The sequence below is a fragment of the Pristiophorus japonicus genome, unplaced genomic scaffold, assembly GCF_044704955.1.
Source record: "Pristiophorus japonicus isolate sPriJap1 unplaced genomic scaffold, sPriJap1.hap1 HAP1_SCAFFOLD_866, whole genome shotgun sequence".
NCBI lineage: Eukaryota > Metazoa > Chordata > Chondrichthyes > Pristiophoridae > Pristiophorus > Pristiophorus japonicus.
In genome coordinates this window covers 1-15,798 of record NW_027254789.1, presented here as the reverse complement: position 1 = coordinate 15,798, position 15,798 = coordinate 1, and the positions used below count along the sequence as shown (strand labels likewise).

Sequence of the window (15,798 nt, the reverse complement as noted above, 5' to 3'; positions counted from 1 at the left end):
TAAGCCCATGTTTTCTTAACAGCAATTAAACTCTGATTGACCTAAGCCCATGTTTTCTTAACAGCAATTATACACTAATTGAACTAAGCCCGTGTTTGCTTACAGCAATTAAACTCTGATTGACCTCAGCCCGTGTTTGCTTAACAGCAATTAAACTCTGATTGACCTCAGCCCGTGTTTGCTTAACAGCAATTAAACTCCGATGGACCTGCGTCCGTGTTTCTACCGAGATGAGGAGGAACCTCTTCACCCAGAGAGTGGTGAACCTGTGGAATTCTCTACCACAGAAAGTTGTTGAGGCCAATTCACTAAATATATTCAAAAAGGAGTTAGATGAAGTCTTTACTACTCGGGGGATCAAGGGGTATGGCGAGAAAGCAGGAATGGGGTACTGAAGTTGCATGTTTAGCCATGAACTTATTGAATGGCGGTGCAGAATCGAAGGGCGAAATGGCCTACTCCTGCACCTATTTTCTATGTTTCTATGTTTTTTTACAGCAACTAAACTTTGATTGATCTAAGCCCGTGGTTTCTTAACAGCAATTAAACTCTGATTGACCTAAGCCCGTGTTTCCTTAACAGCAATTAAACTCTGATTGACCTAAGCCCGTGTTTGCTGAACAGCAATTAAACTCTGATTGACCTCAGCCCGTATTTCCTTAACAGCAATTAAACTCTGATGGGTCTGCGCTCGTGTTTGCGTAATAGCAATTAAACTCTGACTGACCTGAGTCACTGTTTGCTTAACAGCAATTAAACTCTGATTGACCGAAACCCTTGTTTGATTAACAGCAATTAAACACTAATTGACCTAAGCCCGTGTTTGATTAACAGCAATTAAACACTAATTGACCTAAGCCCGTGTTTGGTTAACAGCAATTAAACTCTGATTGACCTGAGCCCTTGTTTGATTAACAGCAATTAAACACGAATTGACCTAAGCCCGTGTTTGCTTAACAGCAATTAAACTTTGATTGACCTAAGCCCGTGTTTGCTTAACAGCAATTAAACTCTGATTGACGTAAGCCTGTATTTCCTTAACAGCAATTAAACTCTGATTGACCTAAGCCCGTGTTTGCTAAAACAGCAATTAAACACGAATTGACCTAAGCCCGTGTTTGCTTAACAGCAATTAAACTTTGATTGACCTAAGCCCGTGTTTGCTTAACAGCAATTAAACTCTGATTGACGTAAGCCTGTATTTCCTTAACAGCAATTAAACTCTGATTGACCTAAGCCCGTGTTTGCTTAACAGCAATTAAACTCTGATTGACCTAAGCCCATGTTTGCTTAACAGCAATTAAACTCTGATTGACCTGCGCCCGTGTTCGCGTAACAGAAATGAAACTCTGATTGACCTAAGCCCGTGTTTGCTTAACAGCAATTAAACTCTGATTGACCTGAGTCACTGTTTGCTTAACAGCAATTAAACTCTGATTGACCTAAGCACGTGTTTGCTTAACAGCAATTAAACACTAATTGACCTAAGCCCGTGTTTGATTAACAGCAATTAAACTCTGATTGACCTGCGCCCGTGTTTGCTTAACAGCAATTAAACTCTGATTGACCTGCGCCCGTGTTCGCGTAACAGAAATGAAACTCTGATTGACCTAAGCCCGTGTTTGCTTAACAGCAATTAAACTCTGATTGACCTAAGCCCGTGTTTGCTTAACAGCAATTAAACTCTGATTGACCTAAGCCCATGTTTGCTTAACAGCAATTAAACTCTGATTGACCTGCGCCCGTGTTCGCGTAACAGAAATGAAACTCTGATTGACCTAAGCCCGTGTTTGCTTAACAGCAATTAAACTCTGATTGACCTAAGCCCGTGTTTGCTTAACAGCAATTAAACTCTGCTTGACCTAAGCTCGTGTTTGCTTAACAGCAATTAAACTCTGATTGACCTAAGCCCTTGTTTGATTAACAGCAATTAAAAACTAATTGACCTAAGCCTGTGTTTGCTTAACAGCAATTAAACTCTGATTGACCTAAGCCCTTGTTTGCTTAACAGAAATTAAACTTTGATTGACCTAAGCCCGTGTTTGCTTAACAGCAATTAAACTCTGATTGACCTAAGCCTGTGTTTCCTGAACAGCAATTAAACTCTAGTTGACCTGAGTGACTGTTTGCTTAACAGCAATTAAACACTAATTGACCTAAGCCCGTGTTTGGTTAACAGCAATTAAACTCTGATTGACCTGAGCCCTTGTTTGATTAACAGCAATTAAACACGAATTGACCTAAGCCCGTGTTTGCTTAACAGCAATTAAACTTTGATTGACCTAAGCCCGTGTTTGCTTAACAGCAATTAAACTCTGATTGACGTAAGCCTGTATTTCCTTAACAGCAATTAAACTCTGATTGACCTAAGCCCGTGTTTGCTTAACAGCAATTAAACTCTGATTGACCTAAGCCCATGTTTGCTTAACAGCAATTAAACTCTGATTGACCTGCGCCCGTGTTCGCGTAACAGAAATGAAACTCTGATTGACCTAAGCCCGTGTTTGCTTAACAGCAATTAAACTCTGATTGACCTGAGTCACTGTTTGCTTAACAGCAATTAAACTCTGATTGACCTAAGCACGTGTTTGCTTAACAGCAATTAAACACTAATTGACCTAAGCCCGTGTTTGATTAACAGCAATTAAACTCTGATTGACCTGCGCCCGTGTTTGCTTAACAGCAATTAAACTCTGATTGACCTGCGCCCGTGTTCGCGTAACAGAAATGAAACTCTGATTGACCTAAGCCCGTGTTTGCTTAACAGCAATTAAACTCTGATTGACCTAAGCCCGTGTTTGCTTAACAGCAATTAAACTCTGATTGACCTAAGCCCATGTTTGCTTAACAGCAATTAAACTCTGATTGACCTGCGCCCGTGTTCGCGTAACAGAAATGAAACTCTGATTGACCTAAGCCCGTGTTTGCTTAACAGCAATTAAACTCTGATTGACCTAAGCCCGTGTTTGCTTAACAGCAATTAAACTCTGCTTGACCTAAGCTCGTGTTTGCTTAACAGCAATTAAACTCTGATTGACCTAAGCCCTTGTTTGATTAACAGCAATTAAAAACTAATTGACCTAAGCCTGTGTTTGCTTAACAGCAATTAAACTCTGATTGACCTAAGCCCTTGTTTGCTTAACAGAAATTAAACTTTGATTGACCTAAGCCCGTGTTTGCTTAACAGCAATTAAACTCTGATTGACCTAAGCCTGTGTTTCCTGAACAGCAATTAAACTCTAGTTGACCTGAGTGACTGTTTGCTTAACAGCAATTAAACTCTGATTGACCTAAGCCCGTGTTTGCTTAACAGCAATTAAACTCTGATTGACCTAAGCCCATGTTTGCTTAACAGCAATTAAACTCTGATTGACCTGCGCCCGTGTTTGCTTAACAGCAATTAAACTCTGATTGACCTAAGCCCGTGTTTGCTTAACAGCAATTAAACTCTGATTGACCTAAGCCCTTGTTTGATTAACAGCAATTAAACACTAATTGACCTAAGCCTGTGTTTGCTTAACAGCAATTAAACTCTGATTGACCTAAGCCCTTGTTTGCTTAACAGAAATTAAACTTTGATTGACCTAAGCCCGTGTTTGCTTAACAGCAATTAAACTCTGATTGACCTAAGCCTGTGTTTCCTGAACAGCAATTAAACTCTAATTGACCTGAGTCACTGTTTGCTTAACAGCAATTAAACTCTGATTGACCTAAGCCTGTGTTTCCTGAACAGCAATTAAACTCTGATTGACCTGAGTTACTGTTTGCTTAACAGCAATTAAACACTAATTGACCTGCGCCCGTGTTTGCGTAACAGCAATTAAACTCTGACCTGCGCCCGTGTTTGCGTGACAGCAATTAAACTCGGATGGACCTGCACTCGCAAGTTAAACAGCAAACCCACAGGTTCTGTCGTTTAGTTCCGCTCCAGCGGGGAGCTTGTCGGCTGTGAGGTGGAGCACGGCTGCGAGGGAAGATTGAGAAGAGGGTTGGGAGCGATGACGCGGCCCTGTTTGACCCTGGTCCGGACGTGGATTGGGTCCGTGATGGATCCGTCAGTAAGGACCACGCCCTGCTTGTCGTCGTGGAGCAAGCGAAGGATGTTGACAAACTGTTGGGGGGTATCCGAAACAGAGGAGGACGTTCCTTCGACCCTCGCGGCTGACAGTGTCATGGAATAACAAGACTACAGGTGCGGACAGAATCCCTGCTGAGGCTTTAAAGTATGGCGGAGAGGCGCTGTTGGGCGTGGATGCATGACCTCATCTCTCTCATCTGGACCTGCACCCGTGTTTGCTTAACAGCAAATTAAACTCTGATTGACCGAAGCCCGTGTTTGCTTAACAGCAATTAAACTCTGATTAACCTGCGCCCCTGTTTGCGTGACAGCAATTAAACTCTGATTGACCTGTGCCCGTGTTTGCGTGACAGCAATTAAACACTGATTGACCTGCGCCCGTGTTTGCGTGACAGCAATGAAACTCTGATTGACCTAAGCCCCTGTTTGCGTGACAGCAATTAAACTCTGATTGACCTGCGCCCGTGTTTGCGTGACAGCAATTAAACTCTGATTGACCTAAGCCCCTGTTTGCGTGACAGCAATTAAACTCTGATTGACCTGCGCCCGTGTTTGCGTGACAGCAATTAAACTCTGATTGATTTGCGCCCGTTTGCGTGACAGCAGTTAAACTCCGATTGACCTCCGCCCCTGTTTGCGTGACAGCAATTAAACTCTGATTGACCTGCGCCGCTGTTTGTGTGACAGCAATTAAACTCTGATTGACCTGCGCCCGTGTTTGCGTGACAGCAATTAAACTCTGATTGGCCTGCGCCCATGTTTGCGTGACAGCAATTAAACTCTGATTGACCTGCGCCCCTGTTTGCGTGACAGCAATTAAACTCTGATTGACCTGCGCCCCTGTTTGCGTGACAGCAATTAAACTCTGATTGACCTGCGTCTCTGTTTGCGTGACAGCAATTAAACTCTGATTGACCTACGCCCGTGTTTGCGTGACAAGAATTAAACTCTGATTGACCTGCGCCCGTGTTTACTTAACAATTAAACTCTAGTTCACCTGATCCCGAGTTTACTTAACAGCAATTAAACACTATTTGACCGAAGCCCGTGTTGGCTCAACAGCAATTAAGCTCTGATTGATCTGTGCCCGTGGTTACTGAGCAGCGACTGCTAATTGTTTGTCCAATAAAGGCATCGGGTGACTAGGTCACCTGACAAGTTCCTGTGTCCAGAGCCATGTTGTAAGTGTGTGTGTGTGTGTGTGTGTGTGTCTGTGATGTCGCAGAGAACATATCACATTTGGCGACGAGGAACGGGACAACTGCAAGGCCCACGGAATGACATTTTATTGCAGGAGGAACAACACTGACATGTATCGAGCCGCCGTTACGCGCGTGTCTCCTCATCCTCCCAGCTCCCGTGTTCCCGCATGGTCTTCACAATCCAGGCCAGATACCGGCCCACGTGTGTGTACACCCCATAGCTGCCGCACTGCTGGGGCCCGAAGGACACGATGCCCCTCACCACGTGGTGGCTGGGGTGGCGGAGGTCCCGCAAGACCAAGGGCCCCCCGCTGTCACCCTGGCAGGAGTCGGTGCCTGGCTGACCGGCGCAGACCATGTTATCCGTGAACCTTGGCCTCTTTCCCCGGTAGTCCATGCCTCTGCACTTGTCCATGCCCACCACGGGCACCTCGGCGTACTGCAGGAAGATGGGCCGATCGCGCACCTCTGTCTTGCCCCATCCGGTGATGTAGCCCAGTCTCCCCGCCCGCAGCGGGCTGGTTTCACCGGCGGCGGGCAGGCAGACAGGAGACAGGTTGGCGCCCAGCTTGGCCCTCGCCCGCAACTTGACCAACGCCACGTCGTGTTCGAAGTTGGGCTCGCTGCCGTCAGCCTGTGGCCTGTAGCTCGGGTGCAGGAAGGCGTCCTCCACGGGCAAGGCCTTCTCCGGCGACAGGCCCTGCAAGTTGATGATGCCGCCGTGAACCGTGGTTTGCCGCGAGACGTCGAAGAGGTGGGCCGCCGTCAGGATCCAGTCGTCGGACACCAGCGCCCCTCCGCCCACCTTCCCGTCGTACGTACGCAGCCGCACCTGCAAGGGAAAGTACCCCAGCCGCGCCGGCTTGCCGCCGAAGACACGGCCCGTGTCGTCGGAGATGGCCGTGCACACGCACACTGCGGAAAAGGCGGAAAAGTCAACAACAAATTCGTATTTGCACAGTGCCCGCAATGTCCCCAGCGTCCCCCACGGGAATGTTAGGTGGTTAACAAAAAATAACACAACGGCTGGTGAGCGGCTGATCAATACGGCGTCGCCAAACTAGGCAGCCGTTCCACGGGTCAATTCAACTCTAATTGACCTGTGCCCGTGTTTAATTAACAGCAATTAAACTCTGATTGACCTGCACCCATGTTTGCGTAACAGCAATTAAACTCTGATTGACCGCAGCCCTTGTTTGCTTAACAGCAATTAAACACTGATTGACACGCGCCCGTGTTTACTTAACAGAAATTCAACTCTGATTGACCTGTGCCCGTGTTTACTGAACAGCACTTAATCTCTGATTGACCTCAGCCCATGTTTACTTAACAGCAATTAATCTCTGCTTTACCCGCGCCAGTGTTTACTGAACAGCAATTAAACTCTGCGTGACCTCTGCCCATGTTTGCTTAACAACAACAAAAATTTGTATTTTTTTGCGCCTTATCATTGTGAAACATCCCAAGGTTCTTCACAGGAATGCCTTTGGACAAAAAATTGTCACTGAGCCACAGAGGGCTCTATTAGGACTGGTCAAAGTGGTGGATTTTAAGGAGCGCCTCGAAGGAGGAGAATATAAGAACATAAGAATTAGGAACAGGAGTAGGCCATCTAGCCCCTCGAGCCTGCTCCGCCATTCAACAAGATCATGGCTGATCTGGCCGTGGACTCAGCTCCACTTACCCGCCCGCTCCCCGTAACCCTTAATTCCCTTATTGGTTAAACATCTATCTATCTGTGACTTGAATACATTCAATGAGCTCGGCCTCAACTCTTCCTTGGGCAGAGAATTCCACAGATTCACAACCCTCTGGGAGAAGAAATTCCTTCTCAATTCGGTTTTAAATGGGCTCCCCCGTATTTCGAGGCTGTGCCCCCTAGTTCTAGTCTCCCCAACCAGTGGAAACAACCTCTCTGCCTCTATCTTGTCTATCCCTTTCATTATTTTAAATGTTTCTACAAGATCACCCCTCATCCTTCTGAACACCAACGGGTAAAGACCCAGTCTACTCAATCTATCATCATAAGGTAACCCCCTCATCTCCGGAATCAGCCTCGTGAATCGTCTCTGTACCCCCTCCAAAGCTAGTATATCCTTCCTTAAGTAAGGTGACCAAAATTGCACGCAGTACTCCAGGTGCGGCCTCAACAATACCCTGTACAGTTACAGCAGGACCTCCCTGCTTTTGTACTCCATCCCTCTCACAATGAGGACCAACATTCCATTCGCCTTCCTGATTACCTGCTGCACCTGCAAACTAACTTTTTGGGATTACAAGGACCCCCAGGTCCCTCTGTACCGCAGCATGTTGTAATTCCTTCCCATTCAAATAATATTCCCTTTTACTGTTTTTTTTCCCCAAGGTGGATGACCTCACATTTTCCGACATTGTATTCCATCTGCCAAACCTTAGCCCATTCGCTTAACCTATCTAAATCTCTTTGCAGCCTCTCTGTGTCCTCTACACAACCCGCTTTCCCACTAATCTTAGTGTCATCTGCAAATTTTGTTACACTACACTCTGTCCCCTCTTCCAGGTCATCTATGTATATTGTAAACAGTTTGGTCCCAGCACCGATCCCTGTGGCACAGCACTAACCATCGATTTCCAACCCGAAAAGGACCCATTTATCCCGACTCTCTGCTTTCTGTTCGCCAGTTCTCTATCCACGTCAGTACATTACCCCCAATACCATGTGCTTTAATTTTGCACACCAATCTCTCGTGTGGAACTTTGTCAAAAGTCTTTTGAAAGTCGAAATACACCACATCCACTGGTTCTCCCTTGTCCACTCTACTAGTTACATCCTCAAAAAATTCTAGAAGATTTGTCAAGCATGATTTCCCTTTCAGAAATCCATGCTGACTTGCACCGATCCTGTCACTGCTTTCCAAATGTGCTGCTATTTCATCTTTAATAATCGATTCCAACATTTTCCCCACTACTGATGTCAGGCTAACCGGTCTATAATTACCCGTTTTCTCTCTCCCTCCTTTTTTAAAAAGTGGTGTTACATTAGCTACCCTCCAGTCCATAGGAACTGATCCAGAGTCGATAGACTGTTGGAAAATGATCACCAATGCAGCCACTATTTCTAGGGCCACTTCCTTAAGTACTCTGGGATGCAGACTATCAGGCCCCGGGGATTTATCAGCCTTCAATCTCATCAATTTCCCTAACACATTTTCCCGCCGAATAAGGATTTCCTTCAGTTCCTCTTTCTCACTAGACCCTCGGTCCCCTCGTATTTCTGGAAGGTTATTTGTGTCTTCCTTCGTGAAGACAGAACCAAAGTATTTGTTCAACTGACACTCCCCTTGTCCCGCCCACTGACACTCCCCTTGTCCCGCCCACTGACACTCCCCTTGTCCCACCCACTGCCACGCCCCCTTGTCCAACCCACTGACACTCCCCTTGCCCGACCCACTGACACTCCCCTTGTCCCGCCCACTGCCACGCCCCCTTGCCCCGCCTACTGCCACGCCCCCTTGTCCCGCCTACTGCCACGCCCCTTGTCACGCCCACTGCCACGCCCACTGTCCCGCCCACTGCCACGCCCCTTGTCCCGCCCACTGACACTCCCCTTGTCTCGCCCACTGACACTCCCCTTGTCCCGCCCACTGACACGCCCCTTGTCACGCCCCTAGTCCCGCCCACTGCCACGCCCCCTTGTCCCGCCCACTGCCACGCCCCCTGTTCCGCCCACTGCCACGCCTCCTTGTCCCGCCCACTGCCACGCCTCCTTGTCGCGCCCCTAGTCCCGCCCACTGACACTCCCCTTGCCCCGCCTACTGCCACGCCTCCTTGTCGCGCCCCTAGTCCCGCCCACTGACACTCCCCTTGTCCCGCCCACTGACACTACCCTTGTCCCGCCTACTGCCACGCCCCCTTGTCCCGCCTACTGCCACGCCGCTTGTCCCGCCCCCTGCCACTCCCCTTGTCACGCCCACTGACACTCCCCTTGTCCCGCCCACTGCCACGCCCCCTTGTCCCGCCCAATGCCACGCCGCTTGTCCCGCCCACTGCCACTCCCCTTGTCACGCCCACTGCCACGCCCCTTGTCCCGCCCACTGCCACGCCCCCTGTTCCGACCACTGCCACGCCCCCTTGTCCCGCCTACTGCCACGCCCTCTTGACGCCCACTGACACTCCCCTTGTCCCGCCCACTGCCACGCCCCCTTGTCCCGCCCAATGCCACGCCGCTTGTCCCGCCCACTGCCACTCCCCTTGTCCCGCCCACTGCCACGCCCCTTGTCACGCCCCCTTGTCCCGCCCACTGCCACGCCCCCTGTTCCGACCACGGCCACGCCCCCTTGTCCCGCCCACTGACACTCCCCTTGTCCCGCTCACTGACACTCCCCTTGTCCCGCCCCTTGTCCCGCCCACTGCCACGCCCCCTGTTCCGCCCACTGCCACGCCTCCTTGTCCTGCCCACTGCCACGCCCCTTGTCGCGCTCCTAGTCCCGCCCACTGCCACGCCCATTGTCACGCCCCCTTGTCCCGCCTACTGCCACGCCCCCTTTTCCCGTCACTTGTCCCGCCCACTGTCCCGCCCACTGCCACGCCCCTTGTCACGCCCCCTTGTCCCGCCCACTGACACTCCCCTTGTCCCGCCCACTGACACTCCCCTTGTCCCTCCCACTGACACTCCCCTTGTCCCACCCACTGACACTCCCCTTGTCCCGCCCACTGACACTCCCCTTGTCCCGCCCACTGACACTCCCCTTGTCCCGCCCACAGCCACGCCCCCTTGTCCCGCCTACTGCCACGCCCTCTTGACGCCCACTGACACTCCTCTTGTCCCTTCAACTGCCACGCCCCCTTGTCCCGCCCACTGCCACGCCCCTTGTCCCGACCACTGCCACTCCCCTTGTCCCGCCCACTGCCACGCCGACAGTGCGGCGCTCCCTCAGTCTTGCCCCTCCGACAGTGCAGCACTCCCTCAGTACTGCCCCTCCGACAGTGCGGCACTCCCTCAGTACTGCCCCTCCAGTAGCTCAGTGCGGTGCTCCCTCAGTACTGCCCCTCCGACAGTGCGGCACTCCCTCAGTACTGCCCCTCCGACAGTGCGGCGCTCCCTCAGTCCTGCCCCTCCGACAGTGCGGTGCTCCCTCAGTACTGCCCCTCCGACAGTGCGGCACTCCCTCAGTACTGCCCCTCCAACAGTGCGGCGCTCCCTCAGTACTGCCCCTCCGACAGTGCGGCGCTCCCTCAGTACTGCCCCTCCGACAGTGCGGCACTCCCTCTGTACTGCCCCTCAGACAGTGTGGCACTCCCTCAGTACTGTCCCTACGACAGTGCGGCACTCCCTCAGTACTGCCCCTCCAACAGTGCGGCACTCCCTCAGTACTGCACCTCCGACAGTGCGGCTCTCCCTCAGTACTGCCCCTCCGACAGTGCGGCACTCCCTCAGTACTGCCCCTCCGACAGTCCCTGGGCCCCACGCTCTCGAACTCCCTCCATAAACCTCTCGAATTCTCCCTCCTCCTTTAAGGCGCTCCGTAAAACCCACCTCTTTAAACAAGCTTTTGGTCACCTGCCCGAATTTCTCCTGCTGTGGCTCGGGTTCAAATTGAGTTTTATTTATGCTCCAGGGACGTTATTGCATAAAAAGGGGCTATAAACATGAAAATGTAGCTGTTGTTGGCATGACCGGGATTTGGTGCTGATATCTGTATCTCTGTCTCTCTCTCCCTCCTTCCCACTCTCTGTCTCTCTCTCTCACTCCCTCCCTCAGTCTGTCTCTCTCTCTCTCTCTCTGTCTGTCTCTCTCTCTCTCTGTCTGTCTTTCTCTCTCTCTCTCTCTGTCTCCCTCACACTCTCTCTCTCTCTCTCTCTCTCTGTCTCTCTCTCTCTGTCTCCCTCACTCTCTCTCTCTGTCTGTCTCTCTCTCTCTCTGTCTCCCTCACTCTCTCTCTCTCTCTCTCTGTCTCTCTCACTCTGCCTCTCTCTCACTCTCTCTCTCTGTCTGTCTCTCTCGCTCTCTGTCTCTCTCTCTCTGTCTCTCTCTCTGTCTGTCTCTCTCTCTCTCTGTCTCCCTCACTCTCTCTCTATCTCTCTCTCTCTCACTGTCTCTCTCACTCTGCCTCTCTCTCACTCTCTCTCTGTCTGTCTCACACTGTCTCTCTCTCTCCCTCACTCTCTCTCTGTCTCCCTCACTCTCTCTGTCTCACTCTCTCTGCCTCTGCCTCTCCCTCCCTCTCTCTCTTTCTCCCTCCCTCCCTCTCTCTGTCTCTCTCTCTCTCTGTCTCTCTCACTCTCTCTGTCTCTCTCTCTGTCACCCTCCCTCTCTCTATCTCTCTCAATTTCTCTCTCCCTCCCTCTCTCTCTCTGTCCCTCCCTCCCTCTCTCTGTCTCTCTCTCTCTCTATCTATCTCTCTCACTCTCTCTGTCTCTCTCTCTCTCCCTCCCTCTCTCCCTCCCACCCTCTCACTCTCTCTCCCTCCCTCCCTTCCTCTCACTCTCTCTCTCTCTCACTGTCCCTTTCTCTGTCTCACTCTCCCTCCCTCTCACTCTCCCTCTCTCTCACTCTCCCTCCTTCTCTCTCTCTCTCTCTCTCACTCGCTGTCCCACTCCCTCCCTCTCTCTCTCACTGTCCATCTCTCTCTCTCTCTCTCACTCTCCCTCCCTCTCACACTCTCACTCTCTCTCACTGTCCCTCTCCCTCTCTCTCTCTCTCACTGTCCCTCTCTCACTCTCCCTCCCTCCCTTCCTCTCTCTCTCTCTCTCTCACTGTCCCTCTCCCTCTCTCTCTCTCTCCCTCCATCTCTCTCTCACTGTCCCTCTCTCTCTCTCACTCTCCCTCCCTCTCACGCTCTCTCTCTCTCTCTCACTGTCCCTCTCTCTCTCTCTCTCTCACTCTCCTTCCCTCTCACGCTCTCTCTCTCCCTCACTGTCCCTCTCCCTCCATCTCTCTCTCACTGTCCCCCTCTCTCTCACTCTCCCTCCCTCTCACGCTCTCTCTCTCACTGTCCCGCTCCCTCCATCTCTCTCTTACTGTCCCTCCCTCTCTCTCTCACTGTCCCTCTCTCTGTCTCACTCTCCCTCCCTCTCACGCTCTCTCTCTCTCACTGTCCCTCTCTCGGTCTCACTCTCCCCTCCTCTCTCTCACTCTCTCTCTCTCCCTCCCTCCCTCCCTCTCACTCTCTCTCTCACTATCTCTCTCTCTCTGTCTCACTCTCCCTCTCTCTCACTCTCCCTCACTCTCCCTCACTCTCCCTTCCTCTCTATCTCACTCTCTCTCTCTCTCACTGTCCCTCTCTCTGTCTCACTCTCCCTCCCTCTCGCTCTCTCTCTCTCTCACTGTCCCTTTCTCTGTCTCACTCTCCCTCCCTCTCACTCTCCCTCCCTCTCCCTCCCTCTCTCTCTCTCTCTCTCACTCTCTCTCTCTCTCTCTCTCTATCTCTCTCTCTCTCACTGTCCCTCCCTCTCTCTCTCACTGTCCCTCTCCCTGTCTCACTCTCCCTCCCTCTCACTCTCCCTCCATCTCCCTCTCTCTCTCACTCTCTCTCTCTCTCACTGTCCCTCTCCCTCTCTCTCTCTCTCTCTCACTGTCCCTATCCCTCCCTCTCTCTCTCACTGTCCCTCTCTCTCTCTGTCTCACTCTCCCTCCCTCTCTCTCTCCCTCCCTCTCTCTCTCTCTCTCCCACTGTCCCTCCCGCTCTCTCTCTCACTGTCCCTCTCTCTGTCTCACTCTCCCTCCCTCTCATTCTCCCTCCATCTCCCTCTCTCTCTCACTCTCTCTCTCTCTCACTGTCCCTCTCTCTCTCTCTCTCTCTCTCTCTCACTGTCCCTCTCCCTCCCTCTCTCTCTCACTGTCCCTCTCTCTCTCTCTCTCACTCTCCCTCCCTCTCACGCTCTCTCTCTCTCTCACTGTCCCTCCCCCTCGCACTCCCTCTCTCTCTCTCTCACTCTCCCTCCCTCCCTCTCCCTTCCTCTCTCTCTCACTGTCCCTCTCTCACTCTCCCACTCTCTCTCTCTCTCTCTCTCTCTCTCACTGTCCCTCTCACTCTCCCACCCTCTCCCTCCCTCTCTCTCTCTCTCTCACTGTCCCTCTCCCTCCCTCTCTCTCTCACTGTCCCTCTCTCACTCTCCCTCTCTCTCTCACTGTCTCTCTCTCTCACTGTCCCTCTCACTCTCCCTCCCTCTCCCTCCCTCTCTCTCTCTCTCACTGTCCCTCTCCCTCCCTCTCTCTCTCACTGTCCCTCTCACTCTCCCTCCCTCTCCCTCCCTCTCTCTCTCACTGTCACTCTCTCTCACTCACTCTCCCTCCTTCTCTCTCTCTGTCTTTCTCTCTCTCTCTCACTGTCCATCTCTCTCTCACTGTCCCTCTCTCTGTCTCTCCCTCCCTCTCTCTCTCTCTCTCTCTCTCTCTCACTGTCCCTCTCCCTCCCTCTCTCTCTCACTGTCCCTCTCTCTCTCTCTCACTCTCCCTTCCTCTCTCTCTCTCTCTCTCTCTCTCTCTCACTGTCCCTCTCCCTCCCTCTCTCTCTCACTGTCCCTCTCTCTCTCTCTCACTCTCCCTCCCTCTCTCTCCCTCTCTCTCTCTCTGTCCCTCTCCTTCTCTCTCTCTCTCACTTTCCCTCTCTCTCTCTCTCTCACTCTCCCTCCCTCTCTCTCTCTCTCTCTCTCACTGTCCCTCTCCCTCCCTCTCTCTCTCAATGTCCCTCTCCCTCCCTCATTCTCTCACTGTCCCTCTCTCTCTCTCTCTCTCACTCTCCCTCCCTCTCACGCTCTCTCTCTCTCTCACTGTCCCTCTCCCTCCCTCTCTCTCTCACTGTCCCTCTCTCTCTCTCTCACTCTCCCTCCCTCTCACGCTCTCTCTCACTCTCCCTCCCTCTGCCTCCGTCTCTCTCTCACTGTCCCTCTCTCTCTCTCTAACTCTCCCTCCCTCTCTCTCTCTCTCTCACTCTCCCTCCCTCTCACACTCTCTCTCTCTCACTGTCCCTCTCCCTCTCTCTCTCTCTCACTGTCCCTCTCTCACTCTCCCTCCCTCCCTCCCTTCCTCGCTCTCTCTCTCTCTCACTGTCCCTCTCCCTCCCTCTCTCTCTCACTGTCCCTCTCTCTCTCTGTCTCACTCTCCCTCCCTCTCACGCTCCCTCTCTCTCTCTCTCTCACTCTCCCTCCCTCTCCCTCCCTCTCTCTCTCACTGTCCATCGCTCTCTCTCTCTCTCACTCTCCCTCCCTCTCACACTCTCAAACTCTCTCACTGTCCCTCTCCCTCTCTCTCTCTCTCACTGTCCCTCTCTCACTCTCCCTCCCTCCCTCCCTTCCTCTCTCTCTCTCTCTCTCACTGTACCTCTCCCTCCCTCTCTCTCTCACTGTCTCTCTCTCTCTCTCTCTCACTCTCCCTCCCTCTCACGCTCTCTCTCTCTCTCACTGTCCCTCTCCCTCCCTCTCTCTCTCACTGTCCCTCTCTCTCTCTCTCTCTCACTGTCCCTCTCTCACTCTCCCTCCCTGCCTCCCTCCCTCTCACGCTCTCTCTATCTCTCACTGTCCCTCTCCCTCCCTCTCTCTCACACTGTCCCTCTCTCTCTCTGTCTCACTCTCCCTCACTCTCACGCTCTCTCTCTCTCTCACTGTACTTCTACCTCCCTCTCTCTCTCAATCTCTCTCCCTCCCTCCCTTCCTCTCACTCTCTCTCTCTCACTGTCCCTTTCTCTGTCTCACTCTCCCTCCCTCTCACTCTCACTCTCTCTCTCAATCTCCCTCCCTCTCCCTCCCTCCCTCTCTCTCTCGCTCACTCTCCCTCCCTCCCTTCCTCTCCCTCTCTCTCTCACTGTACCTCTCTCTGTCTCACTCTCCCTCCCTCTCGCTCTCTCTCTCTCTATCACTGTCCCTTTCTCTGTCTCACTCTCCCTCCCTCTCACTCTCCCTCCCTCTCCCTCTCACTCTCTCTCTCTCTCTCTCACTGTCCCTCTCCCTCCCTCTCTCTCTCACTTTCCCTGTCTCTCTCTCACTCTCCCTGCCTCTCTCACTCTCTCTCACTGTCCCTCTCCCTCCCTCTCTCTCTCACTGTCCCTCTCCCTCCCTCTCTCTCTCACTCTCCCTCCCTCCCTCCCTCTCACTCTCTCTCTCTCTCTCACTGTCCCTCTCTCTGTCTCACTCTCCCTCCCTCTCACTCTCCCTCACTCTCCCTCTCTCTCTCTCTCTCTCACTCTCTCTCTCACTGTCCCTCTCCCTCCCTCTCTCTCTCACTGTCCCTCCCTCTCTCTGTCTCACTTTCCCTCTCTCTGTCTCACTCTCCCCCCCTCTCTCTCACTCTCTCTCTCCCTCCCTCCCTCCCTCTCACTCTCTCTCTCACTGTCTCTCTCTCTCTGTCTCACTATCCCTCCCTCTCCCCCCCTCTCTCTCACTCTCTCTCTCTCCTTCCCTCCCTCCCTCTCACTCTCTCTCTCTCTCACTGTCCCTTTCTCTCTCTCACTCTCACTCTCCCTCCCTCTCCCTCTCGCTCTCTCTCCCTCCCTCTCCCTCTCTCTCTCTCTCCCTCCATCTCTCTCTCACTGTCCCTCTCTC

At 52.2% G+C, this 15,798-nt stretch overlaps 1 protein-coding gene across 1 annotated transcript; it reads right to left on the bottom strand.

Annotated features, from left to right (window-relative positions):
• Positions 1–5,404: 5,404 nt before the first annotated feature.
• LOC139257585 (complement C1s subcomponent-like) lies at positions 5,405–6,195 on the bottom strand (the record flags this gene model as incomplete). Its single annotated transcript, XM_070874522.1, has 1 exon — positions 5,405–6,195. A coding segment is annotated over one exon (791 nt), but the record flags the coding sequence as incomplete, so codon positions are not given.
• Between the last annotated feature and the right edge of the window lie 9,603 nt (positions 6,196–15,798).